Source organism: Hylaeus volcanicus, chromosome 7, assembly GCF_026283585.1.
Source record: "Hylaeus volcanicus isolate JK05 chromosome 7, UHH_iyHylVolc1.0_haploid, whole genome shotgun sequence".
In the NCBI taxonomy this organism is placed as follows: domain Eukaryota; kingdom Metazoa; phylum Arthropoda; class Insecta; order Hymenoptera; family Colletidae; genus Hylaeus; species Hylaeus volcanicus.
In genome coordinates, this window is record NC_071982.1 from 8,832,371 (window position 1) to 8,857,493 (window position 25,123).

At 35.8% G+C, this 25,123-nt stretch overlaps 1 protein-coding gene across 4 annotated transcripts; it reads right to left on the minus strand.

Moving 5' to 3' along the window:
* Positions 1-3: 3 nt before the first annotated feature.
* On the minus strand, positions 4-25,001 carry LOC128879703 (uncharacterized). Of its 4 annotated transcripts, XM_054129104.1 has the most exons (18): positions 21,746-23,888; positions 15,202-15,362; positions 14,747-14,875; positions 14,093-14,272; positions 13,401-13,646; positions 12,062-12,529; positions 10,213-10,422; positions 7,519-7,682; positions 6,747-6,894; positions 6,387-6,501; positions 2,775-2,834; positions 2,316-2,443; positions 1,933-2,073; positions 1,593-1,797; positions 1,067-1,215; positions 517-732; positions 334-435; positions 4-258 (listed from the first exon to the last, which is right to left on the minus strand). In XM_054129104.1, exons 1-18 carry the CDS (start codon positions 22,104-22,106, stop codon positions 175-177), a joined length of 3,267 nt encoding a protein of 1,088 aa, XP_053985079.1. In that variant the 5' UTR covers positions 22,107-23,888; the 3' UTR covers positions 4-174. The 4 variants fall into 4 exon arrangements, with proteins under 4 accessions (XP_053985079.1, XP_053985078.1, XP_053985080.1 ...); XM_054129103.1 differs by lacking the exons at positions 4-258; positions 334-435; positions 517-732; ... (3 more) ...; positions 2,316-2,443; positions 2,775-2,834 and adding exons at positions 3,661-5,369; positions 23,930-25,001 and having other exon boundaries at positions 21,746-21,950; XM_054129105.1 differs by lacking the exons at positions 4-258; positions 334-435; positions 517-732; ... (3 more) ...; positions 2,316-2,443; positions 2,775-2,834 and adding an exon at positions 3,661-5,369 and having other exon boundaries at positions 21,746-21,950; positions 22,735-22,749.
* Between the last annotated feature and the right edge of the window lie 122 nt (positions 25,002-25,123).

Consider the following 25,123-nt stretch of genomic DNA (forward strand, 5'->3'; position numbering starts at 1 on the left):
TGCTTTGAGGAGAAGTGTTAAATCTTTATTGATATAATAATCTTCAATTCACCAAATAAAGTGGCACATATTGATTTCTTTCACTTCTGTCGAATCAATGCAATTAGACAGTTAGTTCATAAAATTATTACAAAGTTTACGTGAATAATTGCCAATATGCGCGTCTAGTTGGGTCTACTTGATCAAACTTTCTTCTTCTTCTTGAAGCCTTTCTATGTCTGACCTGTTCATGAAGTAGTAGGAGGGTTGCCGTGATTTCTGAAAATTATAGGATTATTACTATATACAATTATTAGTATTGCTTTTATGCGCAGCGCAGGAGAAATTGTTTACCAAATCTTTGACGGTACGTTTTGCACCCGCATGAATGAGGATATTGCTCAACTCTTCGACCAAAGGCAATCCCATTGCGTAATGCAAAGGGGTTCTTTCCAACTAAAATAGTAGAATAAATATTTTTTCTATTCATCAAGACAATAATATTTAATGATGGTTTATAAAATTAACGATTCTGACGTTGTCACCGATGCGCAAAGTCTCTGGATACGCATTCGCAATGTACTCGACTAGTTCTTCATTCTCGCGAAGGACAGCAATGTGAAGAGCACACCTACTCATCGCATTCTTCCCCATAGCCAACAATTTCCCTCCCCCGTTGTTTCTGTTCAGTAGTTCCATTGCTTTTGGTACATTATCCATTCTGATTTCATGGTGCACTTCCTCGCGTTGTGCCTAGAAAAAATAAACAATTTTCCTGCGTTTAATTTTCATGGAACATTATTAAAACTTATACACATGTAGTACTACGAGTATAGCTAAATCGGAATTAAATATTACTCGTGGAATTCACAAATTCAATAGTTTTTTTAGTTAATTTAGATTGTTAATTTAATTTTAAATATATTGAGGATGTTTTCGACCCAGCTTCTAGATTATCTCCAAGATGTAATATTATTTAAAACAAGAATTAGTGAACTAATTGGGAAGAGGTTGATCTACGATAAACGTTATAATTTGTTGTATTATGTATTAGTCTCTGAGATGATTTAAATACTATCCATATTACCACGTAATTTGGAATGGATTGTAAGAATTGTACAGTTGCCTCGTGCCCCCGTTCACCAGCAATATCCACGATGTTTGTACCTTCATCTTCTACGTCCAAAATGTGATCATACCCTTCCAATAGTAGTTCGACTAATTTCTCAGTTTCTCCTGTATAAAATGATATCCATTTAGTGTGGGACGGTGGATCCTATTTGACAATTGTGGGTTGAACATTGGCTATGGGAAACTTTTTTTGATAATGACCGACGCTTACAAGAAACATGGGTTGTATTCCTCTGAGACAAATGTTGAGTGTTTCTCTTGGATTCTCTGCTTTGATTCATCTAGTCACTTCGGATAGAGGAATCGAAGCAGAGTATCCAAGAGAATCACTCAACAGTTGCGGAACAGTTGTCTCAGTGGAATGCGCTCATGTCAATGATCTCCTAATTTTTGACAATGCAATACAACTTTACGTTCGATGCTTCTGGAAAATTTTCACCATTTTTTCTCATTAATGACCACTATTTACACTGATTGCTCACCTCTTGCTGCTAAATAAGCCACGAAACGATCAATTTCTTCGACGTTTTCTCGAACATTTGCCAATTCAGCAACATCCCTAGCTGTTCTATATAATTCATCTCTGAAACCAATATTAATTTGGCTTTCTTGAAGGAGATTGAACAGACCATCCTTCGAGTAAGAACGAATTGCTGCAAAGTGAATTACGCTTTGTCCATGTTCATCCTGAAAAAAATGGAAATCATTGTAACCGTTTTATTTGTGATAAACTTCCATTTGTATAAGCATGGACCATGTATATTTATTGAGATGAATTCTATTATTGTGGGCATTATGAATGATATAACAGTCGATACATACTCTGTTAGGGTTACTAAAAGCTGATTCTGGAGCATCAGAACCAGGACTTCGTGGGTAACCAGCATCGTCATCTGGGTTTTCATTCTCAATATTCTCTATATTTTCTTCAGCGCGATCAGGAATGATCAACACGTTGGGTTCCTGTAATATGTATTTTCAAATTACAATCGATAGTATATTCACAGAAACATAGTATTGTTGCTTATGATTTATCCCCAAAAATTCATGTATTAACAGAATAAAATAAGACTAAAATATTCCTCTTGGAATATTTGATTTAATTCCAGTAAGTTAGTGTATCCTAGCAAGTCTTTAATTAGTCTATGACCTCTATGAATAGTGGATGACCTCCCATATGTATCATTATCATTGTAATGGATTACCTGTTCTTGTCCACCATTTTTGTTTTTATTGGCAAAATTATATAGATAGGTTGCCAGATATGTAACTGGATCCTTTGGACGTGCATTGGCAACTTCCGTTAAACCTTTGAGCAGTGGATCGCCAAGAGCTGTTAACATAGTTCAAATAATACTCTTCTTATTTCGATGAAGTTATCAAAATCAATCATACAAGGGAAGTTAGGGAATCTAGACATTTTTGAAGATTGTTTGTAAGTAGAGTACAGTTCATCTATAATATAGAATAATTTTTGATTGGTGTCATAATATACTTTTAGGGGGATTTAACTCTTGAATAAAATTTACATTTTTCTATTTTATAAAGTAATTTATAGATATAAAGAAAAGCAATATTTACCAACAAACAATTTTTTACTTCAAAATTGTCTGAATCTTTTAGTTCCTATTCCCCTTTTTAGTTTCAAGTTAACGTTAACTTACATGATGCTAAATATCGACCTTCCTCCTCTTGGAATATTGGCATATCAAGTGGAGTGTCGCCTTGAACAAACAATTATATCTGCATTTAAAGAATTGCAATAAATAAAATAGAATCTTCAGAAACCAAAGAAATTAACTAACTTCGTTTCTTGTGAATATTTAAAGTTTAGCAAAATTTTAAGAAACAATGTTTATGGAGTTAATCAGTTTGGTTTCTAAGAGGTTCATATTTTGCCTTCCAATTGGAAAACGACTGATTCAGATTGTTCAATCGAAGCATTTTCACAACAGTTTGATTAAAGATGAATAATCAAATACAGAATACAAACAATTTTTCGTAAACAAAAAATTCATCATGAATTCATAGTGCATTGCTCCACTCTGAAAGTTGTGCATACACAGATGTACAAAAAGCTCAAACAGCCACTTGATGCAAAAACACACAAACACCATAGCTGCGAAAATGGTTACGATAAAAGTTTGTTCTGGAGGGGTGCGTTAAATGCATGTTTGATAATTTCGTTTTGTTCCATATATATGTATATACATATATAATAATTTACATACAGCAGCCACTTATAAAGATATTTATTGTCAATTGAGTACATCAAGTTGGAAAGACATGTGCTACGCCATTTCTGTTTCTGTGAACATCGAACTTGTGCATGACATATAAATAAGCACCGATAGAAATTTTCTTATAAGCTTGTTTTTTCACCCATTTCTTTTTCTCCAAATTCTTCCCCATGTAATTTGGATTGTCATTCGTAAACGTTTTCCAAAGGTTTCCTGATTGCTCAATTCGGATACATATATGCACATATTTCACGTAAGCATGGTGTCATGTAACAACTGTTCGTGGATCAATAATGTTCATTTACTAACCTAATAAACAATCCAGTGCCCCTCTGAGAAGTTAATCCGATTAAACGAAATTTTGCTCAAGTATCGTTACTCGATGCACGAGAAATGGACGTAATGTTCACACACATCTTTCCAACGATCCCCCTTTTTCTGGCATACGGTTCGGGTTATAGCTCTAGCCTATGCTAGATGATATATTAATCGACAGTCGAACATTGTGACTCAAGAATTATCACAGATAATTTTCACGTATAAGCGTATTATTCCAGTAAAAAAAAAAAAGTAAAAGTCTTCGATGATGTAACCGATGTAAAACGTCTTCACAGACGCTGCCCCGGTCTCTCCTCATCCGTTAACCCTGAAAACGTTTTGCACTAGTCCGTTTTCGAAATAGTCCTGCAATTAAATTAGCGATTTTCATCGAGCTATTTATAGTCAGCTCCTTCTCCAAGCTCAAAATATTCAACACTGCTCTGGAGAAGTCCTGAAGGGTTTGCAGTTCGGTAATGCTCAAGGATTGTTGGTTGCCTATTCTAACAGTGTCTTGTCTGGCTGTTTCGCGTATACTTAATCCACGAACAACGCACAGGTGTTTCAGGTGCTCGAACTCCTTCGACAGGTCTGGGAACCGTATTATGGCGTTGAATCTCAGTGTGTTGCCGATAGCATACGGCCGAGCACTGAGGAAGCCCAGCTTCTTGTCCCTCTTGAACGTCATTCTCTCATCGAGAATCACCATAATTTTCGCCATTCTCACGTAGGCGCGACCGATCAAGCCTGGTCTACTATCATTGGTCCGACAAACGATCCTCAGGTGGTCCTGGACGTTCACCCAGGCAGCTAGATCCCCAGCAGAGGCAACGTAAACTCCACGGCCATAGGGCCAGTGCCTGCCGTGTAGACGTCTCTCATCCTGTACATCAAAATCTGCGATTGGTAACAGCAAACCAGCAGCAGCCAGCTGGGCCCTGATAGGACTGGGTTGATCCAGGATTTCATTGAGGGTAAAGTACGTTCCTGGCTCGTCTTCGCTGCTACCCTCGGCCATTATCCCAGAAATCTCTTGGCTCATCAGCTCGGTGGTGATCTCTCGTTCCACCTCCTCCAATTGGTTCACCGTCAGCGTTAGGGGAAACGTGTACTTCTCCAGGTTCCTACAGCATTCCAGCACCACAGCTTGAACGTACTTAGCTGGAGGATCGAGATCGTACGCCTCGATTGCCGAGATAGTGACCTCGTCTACGGTGTCTGGGCTCTCCTCGCCTTCCTCGTCCTCGCTGTAAAAGAATCTCGGCGCTGGATGGTCAGGAAGATCGCCACTGGCGGTGACGCAGTGGATGTCCCTGATCAGTGGGTCGAAAAATTCTGAGAAGACGATGTAGCTCTCATAGTCCGGCGCCACGGCTGTCGAGGACGGGTCCTCTTCGATAGCGTTGCTGACGTGCGAATAAGCGCTGCTCGCCTTGCTGTTGTAACTCGAGTTGCCGTGTATCTTTAAAGCGGGCCAGATCACGTCAAAGAGATTGTGATCCATGCGTGTCACACGGTGCTTGATACCATCGAATATGGGCCGTTTTAGACAACGGCTGATCAGTGTACCGGTGGTCCCCGGCGATTTCAGGGTCGTGCTGTGTCTGGTGCCTGCTAGCAGACGGAAACACCTCTCCAGGGTGGCTAGTGTCTCTGGGTCGGTTATGTCCCGACGTGCGGAGAACGTGTCGCCTCCGGGAACTGTTTGCCTCGAGCATCGAGGAAGAACGTCCGGGAGGAAGACGGAAAGAGTGAAACCGCGGATACGTTAATCAGAAATTTTTTTGGTTTGTTTTGATAGTAATGGTGAATGGTTGAATGATCTTTTGAGATGGTGTGCTGTTGAGGAAACTTTGATGACGTGTACTGATTTTGAGACTTGTTAAGTATATAGAGAACTCGAATGAATATTTCTGCCATCACATTCTTTAACAATGGATTGTTTATTTCGTTTGACGACTATATTGTACGTAGAGAAACGAAGGCGTAACCCCCGCTATGGCAAAAAAGTATACTACCGGTTATTGTATCATATCTATTTTATAAGAGCATTTCTATTTAAAGAAATTATGCAATTATTAATTGCACCTGCACTGCTGCATCTAAAAAAAATTTAAAGTCCTACAGATGTAGTGCTCTTTGAACCATTTATCTTTCTCCTTTGGCATTTTTTTGTAAATGCAATAATAACGGAGTTATGACTTGAAATAATTGCGTGGACCACTCTGTATAACAGGTTGGCTCTGTTCAAACTAGTGTTTATAAATATTTAAAATGGTGTGGTTGAAGTTATATAAAGTATTTTGTACTGATTGTTCGTGTTTTTTTTTCATTATTATCTTAAAAGTATTCTGAAACTGTCCTCCTTGTTGCTTTTCTGTTTGTATAATTCTCCGGATGTTAACGATTGGGAAATCGTTCTTGTACCAAACAAAATCGTACCAAACAAATATTTTAGTCAGTCTTGAAAAACTATTTAGTATGTGATAATTTTAATGTATAACTGTGAGACGATGGCACATGAACTAACGTGACGTTGGAACTATTTATATGTATATTCACACGACAGTATATCGGAGTGAACTTTAAATTTGAATTTGTACTATAAAAATTAAAAGTATCAGGGTGAAAACTGCAACAGTGCTTTGAACTATTGTTGCACAGTTCTTTTTAGTGTAGTCAATGGTGCTCATAAGTGCCTCGTTTGAAATGAAATACCTTTGTCTGTCAACATTTCATCCGCCAGTTTCTCATTAGCTCCAAAAGCACGGAGAAGCAATTTATGCGACAATTCGGTTTGATTTAGCTTGTAATACTCCGCTTTTTTCCCGAACTACGTGAGAAAGTATAAGCAAGAGATTTAAATATACATACATTGTTAGTTTCATTAAAATATGACATTATAATCATACGCAACATCGTAAATACTCGTGTGAGTATAATAAGTACAAATAAGTACAAACAATTTAACGAATTTGAAAGTAAAATAGTATTTATTATTAATTTTTCACAGATTTATGAGATTGCTAACGATAAACTGATTTTTGTCGAGAATATTATGAAAGTGATTGCACTTACATTGTCTTGAACTAGAGGATTGGCTCCCAAATGAAGTAGAAGGTTATAATAATGACCATTGTCTGCGAGAGTTGCCCCATAATGCAAAGGTGTTCGGCCATCTGCATCGATTGCATGCGCAGTTTCTGGAAACCTCCCCGCCAGATATCTAAGGAAAAGGTAATAGAATTTACAGTGATCGATAAAACACGATTGGACCTTGGCAAGGTGACTCGTTACACTATTAATTTCACTGGTACTTATAGCGTGAAGTTAAAGGTGTCACAAAGATAATTGTAATGTAAAGCTTCGCACGCCATTAAATGTCTGATTCTAATAAGAAGTGTACTGCAATTGCATAGCACATATCAAAGTCGATACGCGTGTAAAAACTAGTCTAAGACTAATACATTAAGAGAAACAAATGTGTTATTCACAGTAATATTTTTTGGCGAAGCAAACTTAAAAATGTTTGAAATTAAGTTAGTGAGCAACAAGTTAGGTAAAGGTTTTGATTAATTACTCTATTTAGGACTTCGTGTTTTAACTTCCACTAATATAATTCATTTATGAACTATTTCCTTCAATAGTCATCATTATAAAATATTAGGTACGCAAAAAAGTTCTGAGTTCTTTCCTTAATGAAAGAAGGTCATTGATAGCAATAAAATTAAGCAATAAAATAAAATAAATTTAATAACACACAGCGATAAGTTAAGAGTGATTCATTTTAAACTGAATAAAAATTGTCAACACAGATGTTTGTAATTAATGCGATTGAAATTTAACGTACCTAATGATAGTAGTGTTTCCAAATACAACTGCAACATGAAGAGGCGTTGCACCGCGTGGCGACGAACCATCTCTTGCTACTGCAAATTTGCGACGATCCAATGAACTTTGCAGATCTCTCAGATTTCCTTCTCGTGCTGCCATATGCACAGCATGAATCTTGCCCTGATATCATTACACAAATTTTTAATTACATTTTCTAAACTAAAAGTGTAAACAGCAAAAGTGTTGCACCATTGTCATTTGATGTATCGACAATTACTAAACATTAGTTGTTCCGTGAATTTATTTAGAGGAGAATTTTAACAAAACGTCATTTGAATGTTCTTTGATTAAATGTGTAAATGGACCACCTCAATTTTATGAGAACGAATATCAACATTTTTTAATTTTAACACAGACCCTTATGGAACGTACAGATTTTCACATGAATTTTTTTAAATTAAAATCAATGTGCAATTAAGGAACTTTAGGAATTATTGTTTCTGTAGCCACAAGTCGATTTTTGTGCCATGTCAAAAGTATATGAACATTTGTAATTTGTTCAAAGTTTTTATCTTTAATTCTATAATACCATCGTTAATAAAGATAATACAGTCGATTGTAGATTGTAGAGTGAATGTAGACATTAGTGTATATATACAGGGTGTCCCAAAAATGTTGGAGGTCCTTGAAAAGGGTGGTTCAGGGGGTGATTTGAAACAACTTTTTCCTTTGCAAAAGTGTCGGATGGGGCTTCGTTGAGGAGATATTAATAAAAAAACCCGACCAATCAGAGCGCGCGTATACTGTTGGAGCGGCCGCGATAGCGATGGTTACGCGCTAGGTAGCCGCTCTCGTACGCGAATAAGTGACTCGACGTGCATCGAAGGATATTGACGCGGCCGCTCAGTGCGTAGCCTTCACTACCGCGGCCGCTCCAACGGTATCCGCGCGCTCTGATTGGTCGGTTTTTTTTATTAATATCTCCTCAACGAAGCCCCATCCGACATTTTTGCAAAGGAAAAAGTTATTTCAAATCACCTCCCGAACCACGTAGGATACCGTTGGAGCGGCCGCGGTAGTGAAGGCTACGCACTGAGCGGCCGCGTCAATATCCTTCGATGCACGTCGAGTCACTTATTCGCGTACGAGAGCGGCTACCTAGCGCGTAACCATCGCTACCGCGGCCGCTCCAACGGTATCCGCGCGCTCTGATTGGTCGGTTTTTTTTATTAATATCTCCTCAACGAAGCCCCATCCGACATTTTTGCAAAGGAAAAAGTTATTTCAAATCACCTCCCGAACCACCCCTTTCAAGGACCTCCAACATTTTTGGGACACCCTGTATATATCTATAGAATAATATTTTGTCATTGTTTTATCGTTAGTAACAGTTCTTGACAATAGCATGCTTATAAAGTTTCTGCAGTTTCGAGTGAATTCAGAATTCCATAAAAGTAAATAAATATGCATTATTAATACATGATGTAAAGTGTGAATTTTTATAAAATGAAGATAAATTAATGTGATGAATATATTGGAAACAATATTTAAGTCTACTTTCTATTGGAGCTACTGTAAAGTATTCGATTCATACAGAACGTACTGGAGGTGTAAAATGAAAGCAACTTCTTTGAACAAGAGAATCATTTTAAAGTAATTTGACTGATTGTTTTGTATGTAGAATGGCACTTGCAGCTAAATTTTCCGTGTATGATGAAATTTGAAGTGAAAGTGTTTGTATACTTTCATACGGTATAAAAATCGACTTTTAGCTATAAAACGTTAATTCTTTCCATATTGAAATGCAAATATATGTACAGTGTTTGTTTTTCACGTTGAATATCGTAGTATAATTGGTTTTTGTGAAAAATTGTTTTAAGGTAGTTGTTTCGAGATACATAGTTCCGTTCAAAAGTATAATTGGAAGCTTTTGTAAAATACAATCTCACTGCTCTCACGCTCGTTCATAATAAATTAATATGTATATCTAAACGTACATTCAACATTGTGATATCATTGTACATAAAACAATATGACTGTTACTGCTCAACGTCACTACGTTTAGTTTCAAATTGTAATGTTTTATATCTCAGTAACGATGTGGTCAGTAATTGTTACTTTTTCTTAAGATGTTTATAATATTGGTTTTTATAACATGTCAAATGTTCAACAAGTTCCTGATTTGCATTTTAATTTAAATTGAAAAAATGATAACGTGAAAATCTGTATGTTCTATAAGGGTTCGTGTTAAAATTACAAAATTTTGATATCGTTTTTCATAAAATTGGGATGATCAATTTAAATTAAAATAAGCTAATATGATACATATTTAATCAAAGAACAATGAAATGAAGTTTTGTTAAAATCTTCCATTAAATAAATTCATGGGACCGCTACCTTAACACTTTATATACCGTGAGCCTGTTTATAGGCTTTTTAATTCCAGTATTTAGCTTTTCGAATTTATTTACTGTGTTGATGGTTGTCTACTTACATTGTTCAGTTTTTGGAAACAGACTTGGCTTTCAACGTACCTAGTAATAGTATGGAGGAATTATTGTCAGCCTAGATTGGCATATGCTACTGTAGAAAATTCTTTTTTGAAATAAAGACTGTTTCTAAATAATCCGGTAGATAAAGTGTTAAGATACTGAGATAACAAAAATCCAAGTGTTCATATCATTTTGATGCGCAGTATAGTGCATAATACCATATAAGAAGGAACACGGTCGATGAAAGCCTGGAGCTCAGGATTCCCCGAACGCCTGCCAACCAATCTCCTTCCATCTCCATTGAGAACCAAAGTGGCCAACTGTTCCATATTCCCGTTCTCCAGTAGCTTCTCCATTTCCGGATCCGCCGACATGCTGTCCTCGTTCAGTTCTGCCTCTGGAAGCTCCTCGTGTTCTCCTGCGATGACCTGTCGATCATATCCAGGTGAAAACCATGCGCGTGGGCTGCACGTGTCGATCGATAGAGGAAACGTTAATCATACATAGCAATCTAGATATAAATCGATCGCTAGCTGACTTCGTGTATATTGCGTGTCGATGCGTGTATATTTTCGTCAGTTTTTTCTGTTTTTTCCATCGATCGAACGACGTAGCGGGTCATGGCAAGCTGTTTCTGTGATCGTTCACTGTTATGTCATTGGCAGTCGTTCGTTTAACGTAATTTCTTCCTTTACGTCTAATCGTGAGTAATTAACACTTTATCTACCGGGCTATTTAGAAACAGTCTTTAATTCAAAAAAGAATCTTTTACAGTTCCATATACCAATCTAAGCTGGCAATAATTCCTCCATACTATTGCTAGGTACATTAAAAGCCAAGTATGTTTCCAAAAACTGAACAATGTAAGTAGACAACCATCAACACAGTAAATAAATTCGAAAAGCTAAATACTGGAATTAAAAAGCCTATAAACAGGCTCCCGGTACATAAAGTGTTAAGTGACCGTGGGAATGGAAAATTAACACTATTATATGGAAGATCTCTATCGGAGAAGAATAGAAATGTCTTGTCATGTCTTGTTTTGAGAGGCTGAAGGTCAAGATGGCTGAAGCATGCTTTGAAATTCTCTTCAATACGAAGTGTAACAGTTAATGTAACAATCCTAAATTTTAATAAAAATTAAAAGTGTATAATTCGTCTGAAATGCACGCTGAAATTAAATTGAAGCCAACATTCGAAATAGCATAAATTGACCTTCGGTACTACCACTGAAGATGATTGGCCACTTTGTGCCACTTTCTTGCTAATTGTTGTGTCTATTCGAATTACTTACCATGCAGGAAGTACGAGGTTCGGCAACGATGCAAAAGTAATCATTAGCATTTTATAGTTTTACAAATGATAAGTAATAAATGTTTCATTACTTCGAATTAGCGAAGGGTGATTTGAAATAAAATTTGCAAAGAAGCAAATTTCAGTAGGACTATTGTGTTCAGAAGTTACATAACAGAGGCCCTTTGTTCAGTTATTTATTTATTGGTATATTTGTGCGTGACAAAGAACATACTGTATAATATTTTAATATCGATCGTTCCTTAACTCCAATACACAATTGTTTACTTATCCTGACACTTATAACCGTCGTAATGTCAATGGTTACATATACCGGCCGTACATAATCTTTATTATACACTCACCAAATATCAACAATCGAACCCTGCGCTCTCCTTTTCCCATTAACACTTTATTTACCGGGAGCCTATTTATAGGCTTTTTAATTGCAGTATTTAGTTATTCGAATTTATTTACTGTGTCGATGGTTGTCTATGAATAATGTTCAGTGTTTAGTAACAGACTTGGCTTTCAATATACCTAGTAACAGTATGGAGGAATTATTGTCAGCCTAGATTGGCTTATGCTACTGTAGAAAATTCTTTTTTGAAATAAAGACTGCTTCTAAATAGCCCGGTAGATAAAGTGTTAATTCGTGTCGACGTACTTATTTCGTATTTTACTGTTCACTGCGTGTAAATTGCGCGTTTATGTGTGCGTGTTAGCCGATTAAATCCTAAAACTGGATTCGTTTAAGTGTTATTTTGTATGTACCTGATCTTCGTCGTTTCCTGGATCATCGACCCCAGAATCACCCGTGCTTGGCTCGTTTCTCTCTTCGTGATCCTTGTTATCCTCCGCCTGGTCAATGTCCTCGTTTTTCTCGGGATCTGCTGATTTGTTTTCTTCTTCTTCAGCTTCATTCGCAGGTTCCTCCGTGGGTTCTTCTTTCTCGTCATTTTCAGCTTGGGAAGCTTCCTCTGCATCTTGCACAGGTGTACCTGTCACTACGTCGTCATCCGACGATCTTTCCTCCCCATCCTCAGGATTCGCCGCTTCCTCTGTAGGCTCCTCCTTGTCTTCTCCTTCATCTGGGTCTTTTGTATCTTCTGTTTCCTCTGCATCCTCTGTGTTTTCCACATTTTCACTAGTCTCTTCTTTTTCTGGATCTTTTGCGTTCTCTGCCTCTTCTGCGTTTCCTGAATTTTCCTGCTGGTCTTGATGGTTTTCAACGTTCTTGATCTATTCCATTAAATAACTTGTTAATCACACGTTACGAATCTAAAAATTCGATTTTTATTGTTCTTCGTATTTATTGTTCTATGATAGCGAAGGATAATGAAGTGATGGATAATGAAGAACTAATGCTAATAGTATATAGTTATATAGTTTTGAAGGCAAACGATTTATAGTTTATAAGATATACAACATTGAAACAATTACTACTATTAATTTGAAGAAATGTAGCTACTGATATTAGAAGTGACTGTGGCATGGTCAGTAAGGCGTTAAGATATTTTTGTTTACTTTTTTAATTTATTTTAAATATACATATGTTAAATACAAGTTATTTGTAAATGACATAAGAATAATTTGCTTTGAACAACGTCGGCGTCGTATCAATAAAAGAATAGAAAATGGTTCGGCTGTGAAATCAACGATCAAACGCAATTTTTATGCTTCGCATGTTTTTATATAAATTGTAAACTATCATCCAAGCTCATGCATTTTGCATATTCAAAGTAGCAATTAAATTAATTATCCAAAACAAATTATTTTCAAGTTATTTCTAAATAAGTCATATTTAACATATGCATATTTTCAAATAAACTGAAGAAGTAAAAAAGAATTGTTTTCATCCGGGATAGAATCCATGGCAAAAAGAAAATACGTTATTAGGATGCTAACGTTTTACTAATAGCGCCACAGTCACTTCTAATATCAGTAGCTATATTTCTTTAGATTAATAGTAGTAATTGTTTCAATGTTGTATATCTTATAAACTATAAATCGTTTGAATCCAAAACTATATACTATTAGTATTATTAGTACTCTCCTTCTTACAATTAGTGAATCATTAAATAGTATAGAAGTGAACTGGTTCTGTTTGTACCTGATCTATGGATCTGCTGAAACCTTTGGATGCAGATTCAGCGCTGCCAAACGCGCTGTCAATGTCTGTACTGCTGACAACCTTCTTCATGGTTCTCGACAATGCTTCCTCACCTTCTAAAATCCTCCAATCCCAGTATTTGGGGTAGGACGGCTTAGAGACTCGAGGCGCTTCCGGTATCACGTTCAAAAGAGTTTGATCTACGTCTGAAGGTCGATTCTTGTAGAATCCCGCTGTTTTTTGTTTCTGATAAAAAGAATAACACGTGCAAGTTTAAATTTTTCGTTTGATTTGAATCTTAGAACAATATATTACAAGTTATATTTTGCTTGAAAACTGTGAGGTCAGATCTATGTCTATTGACTTTGATTGTAGATAAAATCAATGTTTACTACATTTTTATGATATTTTAATAAGTATTTTATAATCCGTTAAGGGAGTATTCTAATCTAGAACTTTCAAATTACCGATTTTTTTTTGCATTTTTCTAAAGTGTAGACCTTTAAAAATATATCTGCTAAAGGATTTTGTTGAATTCGGAAAATACGTTCTAAAATGTGAATAAATATGTGTGCAAAACTATTTATAAAAATTCCTCATAGGTTAAAAAAAAAATTCCTCAAAAAGATCTAAAAATTGACACTCTAGACTAGAATACTCCCATAAATTAATGCAACACAGTGAACACTCACATTGTCCAATTTACTTTCGTCAGCCCCGTATTCTGTCAACAAGTTATACATCTCTCCATCGTCTTTTACCGCGGCTGCATAATGCAGGGGCGTTTTTCCATCGTTGTCTTGCGCTTCCACGACCGATGGGTATCTTGCAAGAATTTCGCGTGCAATTTCCGTGTACCCCAATCCAGCAGCCTATCGATAATTTTGTCATACAAATAACATTGTCCAAATTAATAAAATGTTTAAAATTCAGGTCAGTCAAATCAGTTTATCGACTATTTCAAGAATAATGTAACACATGCATTTTGAACCACCTCGTGATGTTCTTCAGGTGCATAATAATTAGACTGCGGATCTTCATACATTTAAAAGAAATTTGAATGTGCAAGAAACTATAAAATGCAAACAATTTGCAAGAATATAAAAAAAGATTGGAAGTAAAGTTCATGTTATAATATTTGCTGAATAAAATAAATTCCTATTTAGGTCTGGGTTAGGTCTGTGTTATTGTATGCAATTTGTATGGAATTTTTATATGCACGTTCGCGAAGATTTTATTTTGCCTAAAGATCCGCAGTCTAATAATAATGTAATCACATCTACAGCAATTATTGTCGAAGTAGTCGACGAATACATTCATGAACAGGGATTCTGTTCGTTACGTACCTTATGTAGGGCGTTTAAACCATTGCTATCTTTGCTACACAGGACGATGGGCGACGTAGAGTCAATTTTCTTTTTCAGTTCCTCTAAATTGTTTTCTACCGTTGCTGCATGGATATCTTTTACTGTGCCCTGTGATAAATAACAAAAATTAATTTTTTTTGAAGATAGAGAACATTTGAAAAACAATTTGTTCCGAGGACTTATGGTGTATTTGCAATGCTAAAATCTTAAAAGGTTCATCCTTTTAAATAATTCTTTTAGTTTTGTTTATAATAATATTTAATTTATTTGCGTTAGGGTAGGTAATTAATTTAGTTTTATTTCCCTTAGACTGAAGATGACACAATACAAACGTTTGCATTTGCTTGCAATGAAGATATAATAGCTTTCATTTATTTTCTCATGAGGAACGTTTTATTGTTGAATCGGTTAAAAATTTGATCGAGGATACAAACCATTATAAACGGGACAGCTTCCAGAAACCTTTTAACGCGAAGATTATTACTGGTCTCGACCCGAAGTCTTTGCCCATGTCCTTCCCACAAAACTTGTTGCAATTTCCCAATGTCCCTGTTATGGATCCATATTCTTATGTTGGAAGGCTTAAAGTCCAAACCTAGAAGAGATATTTTTTTCTTGTCAGTTACACTAATTATTTCAATGATTTTGAATTAAACAATATTTTTCGATGACAATAGTTCTCCGTTCATTGTTTTCCGTCCCCTTCGTTGGCTTCTTTATTGAATTAATGTTTGCATCAATTGTTTAGCGACTTCAGAACATTTCATTAAGGAAAGTGTTGCCCACTTATCTTTTATTTCGACGATAACGTTATAATCGGAAGCTTATGTAATATTTTCATTTATAAATTAAGTATCGTAACGACATGGCCTTCTTTCCTCGAGGTATGACTGCTTAGTTAAGAATTTACGAGTGACAAGATTTGTAACCATACATCGCGTGTTGGGGCAGTGTGATAAATATTTTAGATACGTGGACGAATCCTTTTACCAGCCGCTATCGATTTTGTGTTCGGCATCATTGCTCTAGTACCGAACAGAACAAAGACATTATTGATTTTCTTGAAAAACATTTTTGAGATTACGGCACAAGAAATTTATGAATGCCGTTTAATTTAACGTTAAAGACCACGGAAGAGTAGAAATTACTGTGGGATTAAATGAGTTACGAAGAACAACTATAATTAACAATGAGTCATCAATTTTTATATAACTCCAATGAAAAATTGTCCAAGAAATTAAACGAGGTACTTATACGCGCAACATCGCCAGACTTAAATGTCGTTAAATCGATAAATTGTCGTCTCTTATTTTTGTCTGAAATAAAATTCTAACTTTGTCTTCTATACGCATTATTTTGCTGTAAGAAGAATTCCTGCGTATTTTATTCAGTAGAAAATTGCAACGATCGTGCAAGGACGTAATCTTTTATTTCGACTTGGATTGCATGCTTCATGGTGGTTTAATAAATTTTTGAGAAGCTAGCCGGGTGTACGGACCTCGTCACATCGCTGACACTGTTTACATCGTATGTACTCTATGCTTTCTTGGTAAATAGATCAATCAATGTATGTGGAAATGCTAACGTACATTGTAGGCGTTTCATACTGACTTCGTGCGCCACGTAAAACACTGACAGCTTATAACAATTTAATGCAGCTTCGAGGCCCGTCAATTTAACAAAGTTCCAGTGCAACCTCAATAATTCGATGGCCGTTTTCATGGTTAAATACGAAATGGCAGTGCTCTTTGCGATGAAAATTGAAATTTGAAAATAGCAAAGGAAAAATAACGTCATTCTTTGTATAAAGTAAGGTATAGTAAATAAAATCATATTGTTGTTGGTGATTATTTAAGAAATATTTAATAATACTCAACTTAGTTTTATATTAAACGACAGCATCGATGTATAAGTGGTATAGTATATTAAAATTGAAATTTGAAAATAGCAAAGAAAAAATAACGGAATTCTTTGTATAAAGTAAGATACAGTAAGTAAAATCAAATTGTTGTTAGTGATTATTTAGGAAATATTTAATAATACTAAACTTAGTTTTATATTAAACGACAGTGTCGATGTATAGTTGGTATAGTTTTGAAGGGTGTCCACGACTTGAAACTACTAGATAAAATAATTTAATATACTACAAGAATGTCTCGGAGGCCAAGAATTTAATTGCCATTCAAGTAACAATAATCGACTACACGTGAGCATGCATGGAAGCTTTAGACAATTGTTTTCCATTGGACTGAACATAATTGTCGACTCATCTTGTATTTCAGCATCGTCATTGATTTACCGTGGCAATTCACCTTCAACTTTGCGGAACTGTTATTCACAATTTTCTTCGAACAGTTTAGCATTCAATTTTAAATGGCGAACAGGCAAACGGAGATGAGGGCATTTCGGAAATAGGTCGTCGATCATCGAAATGCATATGTGTTTACGATGAACAGATGGTTCCAATCTTCTGTTGTAAATTGTGCCGTTCTGTCCTAACTAAAAATCGATCGCCGAACTGTTAATTCTCACATACGTTACACGCTACGTTATGGCAACAGATAAAGAATCTTTCCGAAGGAATTTTAGCATTCCAGTTTTTTTTTAAGATGACGCCATTCACTTGTCCAGCTACATTGACAAGCATATTTAGATATTGATAAACCTAAAGTTAGACCTAAAACAAAATCCTAAAGCTTCATTTGTAAAATAGTTTATAAGTAGAAGGAACTACCTTAACATTGTTAGAACGTATATTCCAAGAAAAATACTATAATGCATTTTGTATAGATTTGAGAATTTGAAGATCAAGAAACATATCCAATCGAATCGAAGAAAGGAATACAACATTTTTAGAGTGTAGATAATTTTGAACTTAGATATCGTTAGAATTATTATCTCACTCGTGAGCTAATGTTCCTTCTTTCGAGTGATGCATTTTAAAAGGAGTTCGACACTTGAGTACCTACATTTTCTGGTTGCTTCTAGTAAACATACAAATTTAAGAATTTGGAATTTACGCAAACATTTTTATTAACGTTTAAACTATTTAGTTTTGACTCATCTACAAACAACCTACGAATATAGAAAATTAATTTATAGAATTAATTTTGTAAGCATGTGTAATAATTTCCAAGAAAAATACTGTTAACATTTTGAGAATTTGGGGTTAGAGAAACGTATCCAATCGAACGAGCCATCGACTATCACAGTTTTGTGATTTTCCGCTGGGAAAAACGAGCGGTGATTCCCTCAGTTTGTAGGTCGCGTGTGGAACCAAATACACACATGTAACGAAAGTAACGTCATGAGTGCGATGCTATCACGGCGAAACGTGTTTTGTTTACATCGTAAAATTATACTAGAAACAAGGTGAACGAATTTTGAAATTGTAGTTTCTTAACTTCCTTTTTTATAATCAATGATATTTTACATATTCTCGGAAGTCTCTAAGATAGATATAGTCCAAACAACATTTACTAGTTAATATAATTTGTGAAATTAACAAAAAAATGCGAAAAGTGGGTAAAAGTATAGAAGGAATAAGTATTTGTACGATTCTTATGACGAACCATTTACACCCAGATAGCACAGGGACGTCTTATGTACGTCCATAAGACGTCCGGTACTGGACGTTCGGGACGTCCTATGGACGTCCAGATAACATCCAAACGTCCCCTGAACGTCCTGTGAACGTCCCTGGAACGTCCCAGTTACATCGCAGGACGTCCCTGGAACGTCCGGCGTGGACATTCTATGTACGTCCCTGGAACGTCCGATGTGGACATTTCCAGAACGTTCTCTAAAATTGAGATTTAAAAAAAAATTAAATTTTAATTTTATATACTTTCTTTTATTTGTTGGTAGATTTTAGTTAACTGTATTTATTTCTTGTAACTGGATTCCATGAAAAACGACGAACAAATATCTTTCACAATTTTTATTTACCTCCGGCGGGATTCGAACTTACTATTTTCGAACTACAAACCGCAACCTGCTTCCTCACTTACCCATAAACGACTTTGCTAAACCGTCTCATATTTTAGGCTTATATAGTGACTCGCATTAATATTCGGATACTTTTTAAAATACAATTCCTTCTTTTGAAATTGGTCTAAATGACTTGAACTTTTTTTTGAAAAGTTAGAAGAATTAATTTACTAGGTAATTCTGAATAGTTCCAAATATTACATACATATCACATCCCATATGTACAAAAAATATTGTATTCCTATTATTGAATAAACATTTTGTTTTACATGTTCAAACATATATTCTGTTGCGAATATTAGATAAATATGTGTTTTATCTACGGAAAAAAATATTCTGTTGTGAATATTAAACAATGATTGTATACCCAGATAGCACAGGAACAGGAACGTCTTATGTACGACCATGGAACGTCCGGTGCTGGACATTCCTAGAACGTTCTCTGTACGTTCTCTGTACGTTCTCTGTACGTCCATGAGACGTCCGGTGCTGGACATTCCCAGAACGTTTTCTGTACGTCCATGGGACGTCCGGTGCTATCTGGGCAGTAGAGTTTGTAACGTAAACACATTAGTTTATTGCTCCGTGCGAATTAGAAAACATCAATTTTCCAGGAAAGTACTTTTAAACAGTTGTGCGGATAGTTATTTCTTCAATATTTCTATCGATTAATTGTTTTTTTCTTGTTATTTTCGCAACTTACATAAATTGCTATTTTTTTTCAATCTATCTATTCTAGAGATTTCCTAGAACATGTAGAATGTCATTGTTTAGAAAAAATAAGTTAATAAATTAGAATTTTACACAGTTATTTTGGAAATTGATTGGTGTACGAATACTTTCTACACCCACTGTATGTAGAGATAGTTTGAACTTCACTTGTGAAACTGTTTATAAATCGAAGGAAACACCTTTACATGGTTACAATATATATGCAACTTCCAAGAATTACGGTTTTTAAAAGTCCCTCAATAATTTGTTACTCAATTGATTAAAGCATGTCATACTATCGACCGCCCTAGTGTTTCCCTTGCCTTACGAATTCAAGTCCTATCGATTTCTCTTGGTTATTACAGGTAGATTCTATAGGGTATAAGTCAAGGAATTTATATCTGTCTAAGGCGGAGAATGAACGAAATGCAACCTTTGACAAGGTTGCTGGTAATCCATTTGTCAGGGTGCTTTCAATTGATCCGTATATTCGGTCAATAATTGCAAACAACTCGAAGATGCTTTAGTTGTTTCGATTTAAACTGAAAATGGATTTTCCAGTGCCGTCGATTTCATTTAACTCTTATTTCGATTTAATCTTAGACTACTCATTCTAATTACATCTTATTGCTAACAATGAGCGTTCCTTCCATATCTATTCATATTAAATTGATTTTGATTTATAAGATAAATACGATCAAAAATGTTATCACATGTCACGTGGAACTAATTATGGCTATGCAAGCAATTATCACACTAGCATTTTAAAAACAGTTTCAGAAAGTATGTCTTATGAACAAATCTTTGTACGATATTCAAATAATTTGGAGGTCGTGTTTCTAAAAAATTCAAATGACACTCTAAATGTTCGGGTTGGAGGAGACACTAACGTACTGTATATATTATTATTTTCCCGAAGTTCCGAAGCATTGGGTAACTCTAGTTTGCATAGAGTATAAGAGGATTAAAAATTCAGTGCCTAAACTGGTTAAGTGGCCAACCTTGGTAGCTTGACCCCACTTGGTTTAACAACCTACGAGAAATCAGAGATGGGCGTATTCATGTTCATAAATTCACATGACGCGGATTTGTGAATACGAATATGAATACAGTTATCAATATGAATATGAATAAATTCACAGGACGCGTATTTATGAATAAAAATGTGAATAACGCGTTATTCATATTCATATTCATACATTTATTCATATTTATATTCATAAATATTTGTCTTGTGAATTTATTCATATTCATATTCATATTCATACATTTATTCATATTTATATTCATAAATATTTGTCTTGTGAATTTATTCATATTTATATTCATAAATATTTGTCTTGTGAATTTATTCATATTCATATTCATATTCATACATTTATTCATATTTATATATAATACTCGTCCTGTGAATTTATTCATACTATTTATGAATATGAAAACACCCATCTATGGAAGAAATATAGTATGTACTTCTATAATTTTGGAGCTTGTTGTGTTTCTACAGTAGTTTGGTTGCACGCCTAAGAAGGGAAATTCAAGGAGATCCGCTTAATAAATACAGTGAAACTGCCACAGAAAGTAAGTTCAAAAGGTCAATGTTTTAGCAAGAAGTCAGGTAATCCCTGTCAATAATTACAGAATTCTAATCAAACATAGTTAAACATAATAAGAAAGAACCTAGCGGTTGGGAGTGGTAGTTGGGAAGTACTGGGTATAGGCTCCAAGTGCTCAGTGTTCAACATATTCTTATGTATTTTTACGTGGATGTAACATCATTTTTCTTAAAATAACATAGCCTATGTTACTGCAGAGAAAGCAAGGAAGCTACTGTTAAAATTTGGTATTGATCGGTTAACTAGTTTTTAAAATTTGTGTGTACATATGCTGTCTCTTTATATAATAGTAAGATAACAAACACAGTTTTCGGCACGAACTTATGGCAGGACATAATAGTATGCAAGATAACAATAATGAAAATACCCCATACCATTAAGAAAAATGCCAATGACCTTAGAATCTCGTTAAAAATTATCTTCAGAGAAAAATGGCCTCGCTATTGCATGCGCTCCTTTAGTGCTAACTTTGTCCTATAGATTTTTTTCATAAAACCAGAAATAATGAAGATATTTGGGTGTTTCCATTTAAACGCTCAACTCTGTATATTTTTCTTATCACTAATTTGTTAGAATAATCCAGGCTGTATTTGCTTAAATAATATAGCGACATAAGGCAGAAATGGTTGATAGTACAGTTTGAAGGCATATAATCACTCACATTCTTTTCCACTGCTCGTCTTTCGGCGAGACATAGTCCTTTCAGCTTCCGATAACTCGATCTCAGAACTATGATCCAGATAATAAGCAGCGGGATTGCCCTTTTTATCGCAGATACTCGCGTCGCAATCGCCTCCTATGAGAACATCCCAAACTGCCTCGGGGTCCTTGCAAGCAGCACAGTAGTGTAACGCTGTTCTACCTTCCTGGGTATTAAAGATACTCGCATAAAAATCAATTATAATTGTAGGCGATACAGTAAAGTATTGTAGTGGAAAGAAACAATATTCAATAGTAGAGTTCGTAAAAGTATGAAAAAAGACAATTATAGGTGATTCTATATATTGATTTTTTAAAAACATGGTGTCATCCCCTGGTGTGACTCAACTAATACGAAACTATTACGCACGACAATACACAGTCTGTCCCATTTCGGATGAGACTGGTCAAAAATAAAAAAGAAGACGCTCTCCAGTGCATTTCTTCCATCGTATTTATTCAAAATAATCCCCCTCCGAGTCAATACAGTGTTGAAACCGATCATAAAACTTGTCGAAGCATGTCTGGTACTCGGGGGCCGGAATAGCGTTCAGGATGTCGGTCGAAACCTTCTGGATGGTAGGAATCGTACTGTAAGTGTTCCCCTTCAACGCTAATTTGAGTTTAGGAAATAGTCAGAAGTCGCACGGCGCTAGATCCGGCGAGTACGGTTGGTGGTCGAGCGTTATGATGCTTTTTTTGGCCAAAAACTCGCGTACAATTAGGGTTTTATGCGACGGCGCATTATCATGCAACAAAAACCAACTGCCAATTTCCTTGTACTCCGGTCGAACATGTTGAATTCTGTTCCACAATCTCTGCAGAATACCCAAATAATATTGAGCATTCACAGTCTGACCTTGTGGAACGAATTCCTTATGGATAATGCCCTTGGAATCGAAGAAAACGGTAAACATCGTTTTGATTCGACTCTTCTGCATCCGCACTTACTTCTCTTTCGGCTCATCTGGTGACTTCCATGTCGCGCTCTGCCTTTTGGTGAGTGATTCGTATTGAAGGCACTACGTTTCATCGTCAGTTACGATTGATGACATGAATACAGGGTCCTTTTTTTGGGCAGATTTCATGTCTTTGCAATGACTCACTCTCATGTCTTTTTGCTCCTCCGTGAGAGATTGTGGAACAAATCGCGCACAGATCTTTCTCTTAGGGCTTTCTCTAGCCCTGGTTTTTCTGAACGAGATCGCCACGGAACATTCCGTTCGTTTAGCTCGGACGAAATGGTCGACGGAACGAGTATATAATAAAATAATTAAAGCATGAAAATATTTAAATTAACAAGAAAAAAAAAAGTTTTCAGGAAACGAACACGGGACAAGCATAACGATAGCCGACGCCTTAACCGCTTGAACACGCTATTCACTTGAGAAACATGGTGAAGTCACGAGTACACATGCTACGCAACGTACACATACAGTTAATACCTCGAAAATTAACTTTTGATTTTGTTTTTCGCTAGAGGATAACGACATTCATATTGAATAAAACGCTAATTGATTTATTTACTTCGGTTCATTTGAACAGTAGAAATTAAGTCAACCAGTGGCCAATGTGTTTATTGCAGCGTCACGATCAACGGACTGTAACATTAATATTTTTCGACAAATCTTTCCATAAAAATTTATACATCATACTAAAATAATACTAGAGACGTGGGTTAAATTTCAAATTAAAATCTTGCATACTTTATGAGAAAAAAACTGATAAAGATGTCACATTTTTGGTGCAGAAGTAAGAATTCCCCATTCAATATAATTATTGTTATATGGTGAAAATCAAAATTTCCAAGAACATGTATCCTTAATTATAACCTATAGTTTACACATAAAAATTTTCATCAATAAGAAACAATATTTAGTAACATAAATTAACAAAAAAAAACCATTTTTTCAAAAATAAATTGTTTAAATAAATAAATAAACAATTTCTTCTGGCATACATAAATCACCCATTCAAAAGCGCATATTTAAAAACAAAAATTTTTGTCCTAGCTCCTCTAGTTTTATAGATATTTAAAAAAACATGGTTTTCACCCCAAACTTTAGGGGTTGTTTTTACCCCTTCAACATGAACGATTGCCGATAAAAAAAAATACGTGTGAAATATTTTTTTGAGAACTACCTACCACATAAATTTGATCAAAATCGGAGTGTGACAGTTGGATATGTTCCCTTGTAAGTCCATACATTAGGTAGTAGATACACAGTATGTCCCCATTTCCGATGAGACTAGTCGAAATTAACAGACGAGTGCAGCGCCATCTATTGATTCATCTATTGAATTTTGCAGACACATTTTTCATCTATCTTCACACCGATTTTCGTAGCATTTCCATTCTTTTGTCAATAGTTACGACATTATAACTAACCGTCCACTGTGTCAGTCTGTCGAGAAATCGCTATAGAGCAAAGAGCAAATATCAACTTTTGTTTTAAGTTGGGCAAAACTGCTCAAGAAACATTCGTTGAAACATCGTTGAAAAACGTTTACGGTGACCAGTGTCTATCCCGTGCACAAGTATTCCGCTGGTTTGCTAGATTTCGTGACGACCTTGAAGACGACGAACGCGCACCGAAGCCGAGAACCTCGAGGAATGAAGAAAACATTGAGAAAGTCAGCCAAATTCTGCGCTCTGACCGTTGTGTGTCCGCGAGACTTATTTCAGAGTATGAGCAAGAATTTTGTACAAGGATAAATATGATTCGGTATACAAAATTCAATACACCAGGTTTAACGGGGTTAAAGATGGAATCTTTGAACTACTTGCCGGACTTATCGAATAAATTATCGCTGAAACTTCGTCCCGTAGTAGTTAGCGAGAAATATAATTGCGATTGTTAGAGAACGAATACTGCGAAGGAACAACGGCCCGAATGCGAAGTCGACGACAGTTAAATGGTGAATATATATAGGACTCGAATTTAGATCGAGGGTGGGAAAGGAGTGAAAAGGTACCCTTTGACGTTGCGTGCGCGCGGACACGAAGTCGCATGGCTGCAGGGAAGAACAGGTGGTTTACACTTTATTATTAAGTCGCGTCACGCGATGCGGGAAAAACGCGACCGTCGGCGTCGTTTGGAAAAATGGCTTTCCGATTATACGGAAGCCGGATATCTCGCGAGAAATGCAAACGTCCCCGTCACGATACGATTTTGATGTTTAAGCCAGGGTTTCTCAACGAGGACTATACAGGGTGCCCCAAAAATGTTATAACACCTTGAAAGGTGTGGTTCGGGAGGTGATTTGAAACAGCTTTTTCCTTAGCGAAAGTGTTGTCCGAGGCTTCGTTAAGGAGATATTAAGAAAAAACCCCGACCAA